We start from the raw sequence: 16212 nt of genomic DNA on the forward strand, positions 1-16212 counted from the left end.
GTTTGCTTTCAATTGATCAGCTAGTTCGTATATATATATATATATATATATATATATATATAATAAAATAAAGAGTGCATTTATTCATCAATAACATCATATCAATTTCTTTCTGTTCTACACAAAGGAACAGAGAGTGTATTTTGGATGGAAAAACATTGGATTTATACTTTTCAGTTAAATTCAATACTTTTCAAATGGGGTGCTTATGAAATGTCTTTGCACATGTTGATTCGCAGTTATGATTGATTTGAGTGTATTGGCAGTGTTGATGACCGCAGCTCAGAGTGTCTGCTGGTCAGGTGAAGAGCTCTGTATAATCCGCTGTGGCCGCTCTCTGTCCACACGCCTGCAGCAGGTACTCCTCTTCTTCAGATGAGCTCAGCGGCTCCACCTAGTGCCAAACAATCTAGAGTTACACATGGCAATCCTCTCAACCAAACTCACCTGTAACACTTGAATCACTGTGATATGTGAATGTGAGAACTACAATAATGGCAAGCTGTTCTGCAGTGATTTGTGTTCGCTGTGAACATAGGTATGTATTGTGACGAGCTTCTCGCATATGGAATGTGCTCAGTGACTTGTCATTATCAATGACTTGACAGTCTATTAATGACTTTACCCTGCAGGTCGGTTCACTCTCCGCCTATGATGGGCATGCATGTGGATTGTGGACGGACATGTTTCTTGTTAACAGGCGTGAGATGCCAAACTGTCTCTGGTCATTATCACCATGTTAACGATCACATTGAGGGTAGAACCATCTCATTTATTCCACATACATAAAGAACATAATTTATCGATTCCATATGAGTTCTCCATAATTTGTTGTCTAAAATAACTACAATCATTTCACTGTAACATGACACAAACACGTGAAGATTTTAAGCCTCATTTTATATTGTGAATTTTCTAAGGTCTATCCGATGGTGAAAATTGTATAAACCGCCAAAGACACGTTCGAAAAAGTACCATATTGTTCCGAATATAAGACAATGTTTTTCTGAAAACATGTACATCTGAAAAAAACGGTTTGTCTTATATTCAGGGTCTAGACCAAGGGTGGGAAACTTTGATCCTGGAGGGCCACTCTCTTGAAAAAGAGTTTAGCTCCAACCCGCATTGGTGTGGGTTCCACAGCGGACTTCTTCCCGACAGTCAAAGCTAGGGTGACCAAACGTCCTGTTTTCCCAGGACATGTCCTGTCCTGGCCCTAATATAACAATTTTCTATCCATACAGAGGGGCATATTTTAAATGTATTGAAATTAATAAAGAATCTTTGAGTAAACTTCGAGTATCATTTGAGTATCTCATTGCCGGGCCGAGTGTCCTGATTTTCAGTAATCAAAATATGGTCCCCCTAGTCAAAGCGGCGTTACGTCATGAAAGTGCAGACTCGTAGGAAGACTGCAAGGGTTTAGGGTGCCATTTGGGACAGGGCCTTTACTAATCCTGGAGACCTTGATTAGCCTCAGGTGTGTTTGATTTTGGGTTTGGGTTGGAGCTAAACTTCTCCAGGATCAACGTTTCCGACCCCTGGTCTAGACTTTTACATGTCAATAATACACCCACAACAATAGGTGCCAAATATGCGCAAAACAAGTGTGCTAAGAAATACGGTGTGACAGAGTGTACTGTTAGAAGAAGATTGCGAGCGCAAAAAGACGCTAACAGTCAAAGAAAAGCTTACCATCTAAGAGTCGCGTGACTGTCATGTATGTGTACCTCGCTGACGGGACAATTTCACCCGTACGTGAATTTAAAACCATATTGAATTTTAGACAAGCTTGTGAGGGACAGACTTATAGGCCTGGTTTCACAAACCGGGCTTAAGCTAAACAAAGATTAGGCATTAGTTCAATTAGGACATTTAACTAACTTTTATAAACGTGCTCTAGAAAAAAAACATTACTGGTATCCATCTTGAGACAAAACAAAGGCACTGACATATATATATATATATATATATATATATCGGTTTCTTTCAGTTAAAACAACTCAAACATGCATTTTAGTCTAGGACTAGCTTAAGCCTTGTCTGTGAAACCGGGGATAGTGTTTAAAATGGCCAGTACTGTATAAAGGTTCCACAACACTAATTTTCACAACTTTAAGAACTGTTTTATGGACTTTTTTGGACAACTGGCATGTTGTTAAACAACAGTACAATCCATTTGAACGCACTGTACTTCTGTCCCTCATAGCCTGAAGAAATAAAATCTAGACAGTGGCTCAGTTTTGGATAGGTCTGGCCCAGTTTACCCCGAGTGACGTGCGCAGTACATCACCTGATGATATTCCACTAGTTCACAGAGTGATGCGAATTTGATCTGGTCTCCGAGCAGCATGTAGCAGCTCTCTGAAGCGTCGATCAGCAGGTGCTTGATTCCCTCTTTGGATCGATAGGAAAGCACATATCCAAATATTCTTTCACTAACACGTACCAGGAAGAGTCCAGGCCCGCCATCATTCAGTAGTGCCTCTGCCTGTTCACGAGATATTATACCTGCAGGTGATAGGAGATTATGTATATTATAGAAAACCCAGAGCATTCTGTATAAATGCAGATGACAGCAGAGCACACTACAACACAACATTTACAACTTTTACATGCACTTATTTACATGCTACTATCTGACAGAGTCAGGGCAGCAGCCCACACATGTTGGCCATCCAAAATGCACTGTGCTCTGAACTATTTTAAGACAAGTCGCCTTTATTTCTATAGCGCTTTATATAATACAGATGTTTCAAAGCAGCAGCACAGTAACAAATATAGCTGCAAGCCACAATTAAGGGGCCAAGCACAAAAAAATCTAAATGAGGAATTATACAAGCATGGCTGGGGGAGCATCAGAGCAACTGCAACATCGAGAAATTAAAGACATTTTTAGATTTATTTAAGGCAAAGCAACTGAAAAAAAAAAAAATCACAAATACAATCACTATTAATATGATTTAATTGCTTATCACTTTTGACCAATAGGTAGCACTGTTAACAAAGTGATGTTGTGTGGTCAATGTGAAGAGGCAATGACACATGTAAAGTTTGGTGTCAATATACCAAAGCATTGCTCACTCATTCCTCCGAATCGGCTTGGCACCATGCCATCAATTTCGCTCCTGCATTATTAGAGAACAGTTTGGTCTCACCAAAAAGCATTTAACTTTTTCCAGCATGGCCTCACACTGATTTGAGCTGATTTCGGTGAATATCAGATCAACAGTCTAGGAGGACTTTAAAAAAAAGTAGGTTTTCAAAGAAATTCAAAATGGCTGACAGCCATTTCGACTGACTAAGGAATAATTGGTGTCATTGTTCTCGGTATGACTCAAGGAATCAAGACCGGTTTCATGAAAATAAGCAAAATCAATTTAAAAGCTATTACTATATATTGTTTTAATTTCATTATATTTTTTGACTGAATCAAAAGAGACTAGTTTTAAGATTTTTAGGCAAACCGTTCAGAAGTTGTAAGCAAAAAAGCTATTTTTCATATCTCCTGACCAGTAGGTGGCACTGTGCCGAAACACAGCCGTTAGCCTCTAGTCATGCTTGTGATGATGTACCAAGTTTGGTCTGAATATACACTAAAGCGTTGGGGAGACACAGACACTCATTTTGGGGTGCTGTTCATCAAATTCATTTGCAAGTTATTCGAGAACATTTCGGTCTATTAAAAAGCTTTTTCGTAACTTTTTGCCAGCAAGGTCTAAAGATGATCTGAACCAATTTTGGTGAAAATCGGATAAACCTCCAAGGACAAGTTCGAAAAAGTACCATATTGTTCCGAATATACTGTAAGACAATGGTTTTTTTTCTTAGAAATACATCTGGGAAAAAAACAGGTTCGTCTTATATTCTGGGTCTAGACTAATACACCCGCAACAATAGGTGAATACTCGTAAAACAAGTGTGCCAAAAAATACAGTGTGTCAGAGTGTAATGTTAGAAGATTGCGAGCGCAGTCTTACAAATGAAAAGCTTACCATCTTAAGAGTCGCGTGACAGTCATGTTTGCGTACCTCGCTGAAGGGACTAAATTTCCCCCGTACGTGATTTTAAAATGTAAGGCGGTACCCAGATTTCACTTCTACTGTTAATTACATTTTGGTAGGCTACATGATTTTCACTATGAGATGGATATCCTAATTGTTATATAATTCAGATGAGCTACAGGTTATTTTTATATGGAAAGCCAAAAAGTGTTTATTTTTAAATGTGATCGTTGGAACATTTTACCAGTATTTACCAAACTTAAAATACAAAACTTAAAATAAATATGTAGTATGAAAATTATTACCTTTTTCCAAAAGATACATCTTGGAAAAAGGGGGTTGTCTTATAATCAGGGTCATCATATATTCTGAACAATACAATATGTTTTTACGAAAATACAAAATGGCAGAAACATTTTCATGGTGGAAAATGATGTCATAGGGTGCAATCGAATCGTCCTGAGCCACGGAATCAGAGGAAAAAGCTCTTATGGTTCAAAGGTTATTACTATGAGTGCAACTTTGGACAGTTGGTGGCACTAAAACGACAATAGTGTCATTGTTCAGCTGAAGTCAGTCCAGTGTTGATTCAGTTCAATTCAATAACAGTGTCAATGTTGCGATATTATATCAATTATGAAACGAAGTCGTTTCATCTTTAAAATAGCTCTGCTGAAAACAGTGGTGTCATCATTCAGCTCAAAGATATTACTAAATATTAAGTGTCTTTTGAACACTTGCTAAGCAGGCCAGAGGCGGCAATAGCAAAAACCCAAACTCCACCAGAAAAGAACCTTGTTGTGTCTGCCAGTTTTCTCTGAAAAGAGAGAGGATGGTGGGGATGGTCTAGATGTAGAAGTGAAACGAACAGCTAAAATCTCACCGTGAAACCAGGGGGCGATTCGGCTCTGGTCACGCTGGAATCCTGCTCTGAGGGGCAACTGCTCCTCCTGGAACCAGCGAATAATATGATCTCGACTTGACGTCGACAATGAGCGCCGCGTACCACCCTTCCTGCCATTCAGAACAGAAGAGACAGTCGATCACATCTTTGTCAAAATCCTGGATCATCAACCACCATGCATCACAACCCGAGCAACTGAAGCTATTAGAAAGATATTTAACCAGGCTAAGACATTGAGCTCAATATAGTTTACAAAATAGACATTGAGCTCCATGGATACCTCATATTTAGTCTGTTAAACATCTTCTACTGTATAAAGGCCCGTTCTCACCAAAGACGATAACGATAACGATAACGGCACGGAGGAACGATACTGTTGGACTCACTCTCAGAATGATTTTATCCAGCTGATGAATGATAAAAACATTGACAGCCAATCAGAATCCATCCTGCTGTAATGAGCTTGAGCATTTAAAGCAGCAGACAAGCACACGCTTAGAATGAACAGAACGATATCGTCCACTAGTGTGGACGCTAATATAGTTATCTTTAGAATTATTATTCTTGGTGCAAAGAAGCCTTAACAGGGGAACTTAAATCTTAAGAATTGGCAGTGATGTGTTGAGGGGAAATCTGTGTCAAAATATGTAACTGCACAGTCTGCAGTACGACATTCCTGAGGTGAGTGATGAATGAAAAGACATGACGTAGAATTTATCACTATTAATAGCATGGGACAGGTGGCATTCCAGTTATCTCTGACTAAAGGCATGTACTTAGAGTACTGATTATAAAATAGATTATTATTCATATGTTTATATTTAAATGTTAGGGTGGGTGAAAACATGATAATTCCAAGTATTGCGGTATTTTGTTACAATACTGTACTTGAGTTACATGCGTATTTTCGTGAGAAGGTAGAATAATGAACATATTGCTGCATTCATTCAATTCACGCTACATCATTTCTTTTCTACTAAAATCCACACATAAGCAAAAGTATGCAATTTACCTCAGTTTTACCACAGATTTAAGAGGTGAGATTTTTTGTTGTTGAAGAAAACAAATACTTTTATTCAGCAAGGATTATTGTTCAATTATTGTTCCTTTTCAACTTTCTATTCATCAAAAAATCCTGAGAAAATATATCGGTTTCCACAAAAATAAGAAGCAGCACAGCTGTTTTCAACACGGATAATAATAAATGTTTCTTGAGCAGCAAATCATCATATTAGAATGATTTCTGAAAGATCATGTAACACTGAAGACTGGAGTAATGATGCTGAAAATTCAGCTTTGCATCACAGGAATAAATTACATTATACAATATATTCACAAAGAAAGTTATTTTAAATTGTAATAATATTTCACATTGTTTTTACTGTATTTTTGATCAAATAAATGTAGCCTTGGTGAGCAGAAAAAAACATATACAGAATAATAATATGACTATCAGCTTTCAGACGAAATCAAATCTGAGTTATATTAAAAATGTCTTGGCTCTTCAAGTATTATAATGGCAGTGAATGGAGGACGAGATTTTGAGTGCATCGATCGATCATAAAAGTAGTCCACATGGCTACGGGGGGTTAATAAAGGCTTTCCGAAGCAAAGCCATGCGTTTGTGTAAGAAAAAACTATTGCTTTGTGTTGTTGGCCAGATAAAATGACAGAGAAAAGAAAAACGGACATAAGATCATTTTTCAGTGCACAAAAACGCCACACGTATACTTAGAAGTACAATTTTGGCTGTATTATTTGTGTCCCCTTCAAAAATTGCTCTTGAGATATTTTTTTGTTTACTGTCCCCCCAACTGTAAGATGATAGCTTGAAGGTGAGTAAATCATGGGATAATTACACATTTTGGGTGAACTATCCATTTAAAGAGCACCTATCATGGCATTTATAATGTTCCAAATATTGTTTTAGAAGTCCCCAACAACAGTTTTGCATGCATGCAATGACAAAAAAGACTTTAGTTTTCTTATAATATGCATTTATTTTTACCTGTTTTGACAGCGATTCTCAAATGATTCCTTTAGTGATTCACTTTTTTACGTGACGCTAATCTGCGGTGATTGGTCCGATGACCCAGTCAGTTGTGATTGGTATAGTCTGTGCAGATATTTTCGGAAACGGAACGGCCATCAAAGTCTTATAGTGACAGTAATTTGTTAATATGTGTCAGGAGTTATGAATATGAAAACCGCGTCGGGACCGTTTGATTGTAATATGAGCCTCAGCTGATCTCATTCATAAAAAAAACTCCTCACGAAGACTCGCGACAAATCAACATCCCTCAGGGCTTTTAGTTCAAAAGTGTGCAGATGAGGAGACATATGGATAGATTCTCATATGTCTGTGTCAAATTTCTAAACAGAGGAGTATTTTTTATTCAATACTTCCTCAAAATGCGCAGATATAGCCTAATCATGAGCGATTGAGTCTCTTATGTGTTGTTTTCAATTCATACTGGCAGCCGGAGGGCGCTCTGTGCACATGTAGTCCATGTACAGACAGACGAAGAAGAAACATGTGCCATAATAGAAGTCCATAATAAAAGCTTCCTGAGATCGCGAAACATACATTTGACGACTAATAAACACTCAATCGCGACGATGTATGGTTTGTCTTCAAGCCACTTAGTCTTCAAATGCTCATCCTTGGGCAGATGAAAAAAGTTTGCTTTTGAGTCGCACTTCAGAACACAGTGTCTCGTCGCCATGATGTTTTCTAGTTTTCACTGGCGTCTTGGAGCGCAATAAGTGGGCGTATCGTATTCAAATAACTTGACAAGTTGACGTCATCTAGTCAGAGAAAAAGCTTCGGTCTTCTAACGATTCTTAAAAATGACTCAGAGTCGACTCTTACTTTTGAAAGAAAATAACTATATATACGGTGCACTGTCATATTTCAAACTATGCAGGATGTTTTTGTTCACTTAGATCTATGTTACACACTACATGAAAGGTACATTTCAAAATTCCATGATAGGTGCTCTTTAAACCATTGTAGTCACATGGATTACTTTAATGATGTCTTTACTACCTTTTAGGGGCTTGAAAGTGGTAGTTGCGTAGACAGTCAATGGAGGGACAGGAAGCTCTCAGATTTCATCAAAAAGATCTTAATTTGTGTTCCGAAGATGAACGAAATTCTTACGGGTTTGGAACGACATGAGGGTGAGTAATTAAAGACAGAATTTTCATTTTTGGTGAACTAACCCTTTAAACAAAATGAACATAAATCAATATACAGATGGGCAACAGCACCATATAAGTCTCATGATCTCTGTGTGCTGCTGTCAGGGACATGAATGAGCATGAATATGGTTAAATCACAGTGCAATTACTGCAATTGAACTCAAATCTCAAGAGCAAGAATTTCCAGTATTTCCACAAGAGAATAGCATATGAATAACAAGCAGTTCTTCCCAATTCATGTGGAATATGCTGATTTAATGAATGCATGAATATTCCAGTGGTAGGGGAGAACAGCATGTAAACATGGTCGTTATGAATGATGATTATGATCTTCCAAACCACCAGCTCTCCTGTTTCATTACTTCATTATTGTTCAATTATTACCACACAAATGAACGGCACTGGCTGTGAAGCATATAACAGGACTCACCGGTTGATGGCAACGCTGATGTTTCTGGGTTTGGGTTTAGGTGGAGTGGTTGGGTTTGCACTGCCGAAGACCTTTGTCACGGCCGCTACACGTCCTCTTTCCAGAGCTTTCACTGAGCGCCTGCGGTGGTCCTCGATTGTCTGTTTGGCAAGAGATCGTCTGCGCATGTCTGCGGCTTTTGACTTCTGCACTGGAACCACATATGCAAAGTCACACCAGTTATTCCTATTACAGTATATGCATCACTGAGAAAATAATACAAACACAACCGCAGAGAACAAAACTTCCCTATTCAGATGAGAACTGTTGTGTCACTGTCACCAATCTCACACCAAATAACAAGTTATTGATTTCTCATTATTTCTTATGATTATTTTTTCATTTGATTATTTTTACTGTAATGCAGAAAAAACAATAATGTATCAATGTTTGTAGTTACTGTGAACATACAGCACATGGATTTGGGACGTGCTCGATGTTAAAAAGTGTTATTAAGCACAATAAGCAGAGAAAAAGAACTCATGCGGTGCTTGCATTGACTGACACACAGAAAGCTCTCGGCATGCGATTGTGAATTCAGTTCTATTTCACATCTTATTGCGCTTGATAGGTCGAATACACATGCAATTATGTCAAAATGACTATCATGTGGAGTATTCATGTAAACATGAATGTCTCAAATGAAAGTAAACAGTCGGGTGTAAACCGGATGTGTATCGATATAATGGATCCGTGCATTTGGTCTTAAAGTGACAGCAGCCTATTGTTCCGAAAATAAGACGACCTTGATTATACGACGACACCTCCTTTTTTACGATGGACAAATTTTTTGATAAAGAATATATATTTTATTGTATATAATTTTCATACTGCATATTTTTCATTTTTAAATTTTTTTATTGAAATTAACACATTTAAAAATATATTTTTTGCCCATCTGAATTATATAACAATTAGGCTATCCATCTCATAGTGAAAACCATGTAGCCTACCAAAAACACTTGAAATCTGGGTACATTTTAAAATCATGTATAATAATAATAATAATAATAATAATTTTTTAGGCACTCAAAGCGCTTTACATGGAAGGGGGGAATCTCCTCAACCACCACCAATGTGCAGCATCCACCTGGATGATGCGACGGCAGCGATATTGTGCCAGAATGCCCACCACACACCAGCTTATTGATGGAGAGGAGACAGAGTGATGAAGCCAATCATATATATATATATGAGGATGATTAAGAGGCCATGATGGACAGAGGCCAATGGGCAAATTTGGGATTTTTAATGACCACAGAGTCAGGACCTCGGTTTAACATCTGATCCGAAGGACGGATGGAGGAAGTTTGGTCCCGTCAGCGAGGCACGCAAACATGACAGTCGCACGGATCTTAGATGGTAAGCATTTCTTTGACTGTCTTTTTGCGCTCACGATCTTCTGACATTACACTCTGACACACTGGCTAAATCCGAAATCCTATACCCTCAAAAAGGGCATTATTTGAAGGGACAGCCATTTGTGGACGTTATTGAGTGCACGCATTCTATCCCACATTGCACTGCAAACGTTGCACACTCGTTTTACGCATATTTGTTGCGGGTGGATTATTGACATGTAAATGTCTAGACCCTGAATATAAGATGACCCTGTTTTTTCAGATGTATTTCTAAGGAAAAAAAAACATTGCCTTATATTCGGAACAAAATGGTAAATCTACCTGCTGCTGTGTCATTAATGTGACTCAAACAAAAGTATATGAATTATACTATGCCATATTTTATTTCTACATTTGATTATTACATTTCTGTACTAATTCTAACAACGTTCAATAAACCTATTGTTCCTGAAAAAGTATTTTGTTTAATTCATATTTTTGCTATATTGTATTTTTCCTATTGTTTGCAATTTGCTTCTTTTTTCTTATTTTTAATAACAGAAATGAGATACAACAACACAGAATAACTATAACATGATATATATCGTTATCGTAAAATAAAATGTATTGTATCGCCCACTCATAATTTTTATAACTACATAACAAAAAACTTTGATGGCAATTCCTCCCAAAATCTTAATTTTCTTTATTAGGTTTATCATTTTATTCGTTTTTTTTGTGAGATTAACCTTAATTCCCATGAATACTGTAGATTCCATATATCACAGATAGTTGTAATTATTGATTGAGGGCAGAGTGTGTGGTATGGATTGTACGGTCGGTCATGGTTTTCTTTACATGTCTGCTGCCAGTCCTTGTCCTGCTCGTCATGCGTGTGTTTGCTGCGCTGCACCTCCTTCAGGCTCATGTAAATCTGCTGTTTTCTCTCCTGCTCCAGCCTCCTCAGCTCCTCCTCAGCCTTACGCCGCTCCTCCAGCTCCAGCCTCTGAGAGAGAGTCAGCACAAACACAAGACTGAGATGAGGGCAGCCGGACTGAATGTGTGTGTTTGTGTTATTGTGGCGGAAGTACCTTGAGTTCCTCGTCTGCTCTACTCTGTTCCTGTCTGGCCTTCAGCTGGACTTCCTGTTCCGACAACACAACCTGCTCCGGTTCAAAATACAGTCCAGAGAAACGCTTCTCCAGCTCAGCTTCTTTCTTAGCCCTGTACAATTATAAGGGGGAAAACATAAAAATATGCAGGCTACTTGTTTTACGTTAGATTAGAGGTCATTAATTATTCACAGAGTTGAACAGGAAATGTTGCTCTGAGAGAATGTCAGTGACATGAATGTCAGTAAGACATAAATGCTCATGTTCACATGCAGGGAAAAAAAACAAATTCCTTTGTTTTTACTGTCTAGTTGTCAAGGTGAAAAGAAAAGAGGTTAAACACGTTTCTCCACGTATTTTCCATGATGTGAAAATCAGGCTGCTATCAATTTGTGTTGGATTTAAGCCCCTATTTCATATTGCAGTTGATGCATAAACAGTTATTGTCGCTAGTTATGTAACTTTGACTGGATAACAGAATGCATTTGCCTCACACCTGATGCTAAATCAAAGCCTCTTCAGGTTGCTTTGCACATGGAGGTTTTGCCCTTTGGCTAAGTGCAGTTATCTACAACACACATTGCATCATGGAAATACAGACCATATAGGTTGTGTTTGCACTGATATACACCAAAACAGTTAAGCAGTGATTTGATTTTCATAATCTCACATCAGAAGTGCCTCTTAAAACAGAAACAAATAATCATTTTAAGTTCAGTCTAAAAGTCCTTCTGAAAAGAACAAGAGCACAAGGAGGAAGTGAGAGCAGTATTAGCGCTCAAGCCCAGTGCTGACAACATTCTGTTAAACTGGTCAAATATTAAACTAGTATTGACTGAGTGGATTCCTTTGTACAATACATTTTCAGAGTCAAAGAATATGTATAGTTCAATTCTATAAAAAGAAGCTCTGCAGAAGACGGAGAAATATTTTAAGAATTGTTCTTTCTATTTCTATTTATTATTTTTATTTTTATTTACTCTTACAACTTACATCACTTTCAATGATTATTTTTTTATTATGTATTTTGTAATCATTATATATATATATAAAATGGAAGGAAATGAAATCTTATGCCTATTCTAACAGTTTGATTTTGTAGATAATACCAAATTTTGGAGATTTTACATACATTATTCTCAACCAGGGTATTATTGTTAATAGAAATCGTTAAAAAAATAACAAAGCATATAATAAAAGTTACTAAAAATTAAACGGAAAATGTAAAAATAAAAGATACATTCAAAATATGAATAAAAACTACAAAAAAAAAATACTATTAAAACTACTAAAATTCACTTCCATACAGCAAAGAACAGTTTATTTGTAATAATCTTACAGAATGTCTAGACAGTGGAAAAGAAAGACAGATAGAGGCGTGCCAGACAGTGTTTAAAAAAGCCAGTGGATTATGAGACCTCAGACAATTAAATTGTTTGTATGGACCCATTTGTCAACTAAAAGCCAAAGGAAGTGTGGCTAAAATGTGCCCTATGCAGTTTCTAGGCCCACCAAGCCTGCACTCCAGGGTTAACAACATTCATCTGTCACCACAATATTCACACATTGACACAAACTCATACATATATAATGACAGTGTTTTTGTTAGACCTACATATTATTTACACAGGTACACTTCAGTCAAGTGTTCATTAAACCATTAAAGAAGTTTGTTCTAGTAGACTAATTTACACATACAACACACACACACACACACACACACACACACACACACACACACACACACACACCCGGAGTCAAACAGTAAGTGGATTTTTATGGTCAATCACAGAGTGAGGCATTGTTTTGGATTGTTCTTATGGATTGTTTCAGTAAACCAATTTTTGAAGCATATTGCATAATGTAGCCTCTGTTTTTGCTTCATTTGTCTAATACAACATACCCCAGCATGTGTTGGTAGTGGGGTAGAGTGTAACAAAGGCACACAATATATTTGACATCAAGTCATAAGGGCTGTGATATTCTTACAGATATTTGAATGGGTGCCTTTAGTATGTGGGTAATTTGTATAAAAGTTTGAACACTCTAGCTAAAAAATTCAGTGAGTTACAGAGGCTGAAGCAAAAAGTGTTACAACCATTCCCGGTCTCCCTATAGCCACTCTATAAGTGTAATCTGATGTGTAGTTGTGCTCTGATGTGTAGTTGTGTTTGCGCTACATGTATGAAGAGTGCGTGTGGTGGATGTAGTTTCACCTGAACTGCTCAGCCTCTCTCTGCGCCTGCAGCGCTGCTCTCTCGGCCATGATCTCGTCACAGATTAGATCGTAAGGTTTGTCGTCACGATGTTCTCCCATCACCCAAACCCACACATCATCATCCAGACCCTTCATCCATGACACATACTTTCCTGAAACTGCACACACACACATTTCACAACATGTGGCACTGAATGAAACTGAATTTGACCAGGACTAATAAATATCTGTGTCTGTCTACATCAGATACATTTGTTCTGGTCAGAAGTACGTAAGAAATAAAACGGAGCACCAGTTTACAGTCGAGGATCTGTTGTGTGGCGTGGCGCTGCATCTAGTGTAAACAGCATCACTGATTATAATGGGTTGGTGTAGACCCAGATTACTAAAAGGCATGGGCTAAGATTTAAACAACACAAAGCTATAATTTGTTGACTTTGTCTCTCTTCAAGGAGAGAGTCATCCAAAACCACTGGTCATTTATGTAGATCAGTGTTCGCAACCCATTTCACTTCCTTAGCCAATAAATGTAGCGCAGAACTTGATTATATGGACTGGATAGTGAAATACTGAACAAGATACTGAATGCCTATTATTTAAAGGGTTAGTTCACCCAAAAATGAAAATTCTGTCATGAATTACTTACCCTCATGTCGTTCGACACCCGTAAGACCTCCGTTCATCTTCGGAACAGAAATTAAGATATTTTAGTTGAAATCTGATGGCTCTGAAAGGCCTCCATTGGCACAATGGCACTTTACACTCTCAAGACCCTTAAAAGGTACTAAAGACATCGTTACAAAGTCCATCTCACTACAGTGGTTCTAAAATAACTTTATAAATCGGCGAGAACAGTTTTTGTGCGCAAAAAACCCCTAAATAACGACTTACATAGTGATGACGATTTCAAAACACGGCATCATGAAGCTTCGAAGCGTTATGAATCAATGAGCCGAATGATGATTCGGATCGCGTGTCAAACCGCCAAACTGCTGAAATTTGGCGATTCAAACCGCTGATTCGACTCGCTGATTCATAACGCTTCGAAGCTTCATGATGCCGTGTTTTGAAATCGTCATCACTATGTAAGTATGTAAGGACAGGTTGTGTGTGAAGAACACTGGAGGAACTGGAGACAGGAGATGATACCCGGAGTATGCAGAGACGAGGGAACACACTCAGGTAGGTAACTTTAGGTAAGTAAGTGTTTGACAGAGTCCTAGTCATAAACCAGATGGTGATGGAGTATGTGGAGCAGGCTTAAATGGAGTGGAGCTGATGAGGGTGTATGATTGCAGGTGTGGAGGATTGTGAAGTGTGTGCAAGTGGGAGCCAGGAGGGATTATTGGAAATGAAGTGCGAAGGTGACAGGTGATGGTGAAGTATCTGGGGCTTGTGACAGATGTATTTGGCATTGACACAGGAGCTTGGCTCAGCCACTATGGCCAGGGACTTATAGCCCCCTCCCCCCAAGTTTTCTTGGGAGGAGCTATGGGGTTGTGAACTGGGGCGGGCTCATGGGCTGGAGCGGACTCTGGTGCAGCATCCTCTGGAGCGGGCTCTGGAATTACATACTTAGATACAGACTTGAAGATTCTATTTTCAGGATCAGGCTCAGAAACTTCATCTTTTGGAACAGACTCTATTTTCTGGAACGGACTCGAGAATTTCATTCACTGGATCAGACTCAGGGATTTCAGTCTCTGTAACGGCTCAAATGGAGTGGGGCTGATGAGGGTGAATGAAGGCAGGTATGGATGATTGTGAAGTGTGTGTAGGTTGGAACCAGGAGAGATTGAGGCCCTGTCCCAAATGGCACTCTAAACCCTCACGGTCTTCCTCTGAGTCCGCACTTTCACAATGTAATGTCGCTTTGACTGACGGGAAGAAGCCTGCTGTGTAACCCGCACCAGTGCGGGCTCGGCAGAAGTGCGTATCGAGGGCGCATATCGACCTCAAAGGGATATCGATATCGCATATCGACGATTTCAAAACACTGCATCATTAAGCTTCGAAGCGTTATGAATCAGCGAGTCGAATCATGAATCGGATCGCGTGTCAAACCGGCAAATTGCTGAAATCACGTGACTTTGGCGATCCAAACCGCTGAATCGACTCACTGATTCATAATGCTTCAAAGGTTCTTGATGCAGTGTTTTGAAATTGGTCATCACTATATAAGTCGTTATTTAGGTTTTTTTGGGCACAAAAACTATTCTTGTCGATTCATAAAGTTATTGTAGAACAACTGTAGTGCGATGGACTTTGTAACAACGTCTTTAGTACCTTTTATGGGTCTTGAGAGTGTAAAGACCATTGTGCCAATGGAGGCCTTTCGGAGCCATCGGATTTCAACTAAAATATCTTCATTCGTGTTCCGAAGATGAACTGAGGTCTTACGGGTGTCGAACGACATGAGGGTAAGTAATTACCAACAGAATTTAAATTTTTGGGTGAACGAACCCTTTAATATCTCAAGGCTGGAATACACTACACAACATTTTAAATCTGAGCCGATTTTAGAACACTAGGCATCATACACTTTCCAACTTTGTAAATAGTTACAGAGGAAAAGCTGGGCATCAAGACTTTCAAGTCATTTTACGAACAAAACAAACTCAAGCAGAAACACTTGCCTTGTTGCTACGAAACAATCATAGTTGCCAAGTCCGCGTATAACATGCGACTTTGGGCTTCTTTTTTTTGGCAAGTCGCGTTAAAAAATCACGAGTCGCGGGTTGCCGTTTTTTGGGATTATTTTAATTTGCCCTTTATTGCAATTTGATGATTTTTGTAAAATAACATCTGTTTTTGCTTTTCAAACTCCGAGAGGTTTCAGTTCAATATGTTGCAGGCTCATTTATTGATAAAAAATAAAAAAAAATGTATCATGAATGATATTGATGATAATAAATAAAATAATAATATTGGGCTTGTTTTGGGCTTGTTTTTGAAGCTGCG

General features: G+C 38.4%; 1 protein-coding gene across 2 annotated transcripts in view; it reads right to left on the minus strand.

Moving 5' to 3' along the window:
• Positions 1-117: 117 nt before the first annotated feature.
• Positions 118-16212, minus strand: part of sh2d4a (SH2 domain containing 4A) — a 57469-nt gene continuing 41374 nt past the window's right edge. Inside the window, exons 3-9 of one of the 2 annotated variants that reach the window (XM_079805368.1) lie at positions 13250-13409; positions 11013-11145; positions 10780-10927; positions 8543-8732; positions 4888-5018; positions 2294-2511; positions 118-394 (exon numbers count right to left, since the gene is read on the minus strand). In XM_079805368.1, the coding sequence (XP_079661494.1) occupies positions 299-394; positions 2294-2511; positions 4888-5018; positions 8543-8732; positions 10780-10927; positions 11013-11145; positions 13250-13409 (1076 nt within the window). In that variant the 3' untranslated portion in view covers positions 118-298. The remainder of the gene's footprint in view (positions 395-2293; positions 2512-4887; positions 5019-8542; positions 8733-10779; positions 10928-11012; positions 11146-13249; positions 13410-16212) is intronic. The other variant, XM_079805369.1, reaches the window with a different exon arrangement.

Source organism: Gobio gobio (assembly GCF_949357685.1).
Source record: "Gobio gobio genome assembly, chromosome: 22".
Classification (NCBI taxonomy): domain Eukaryota; kingdom Metazoa; phylum Chordata; class Actinopteri; order Cypriniformes; family Gobionidae; genus Gobio; species Gobio gobio.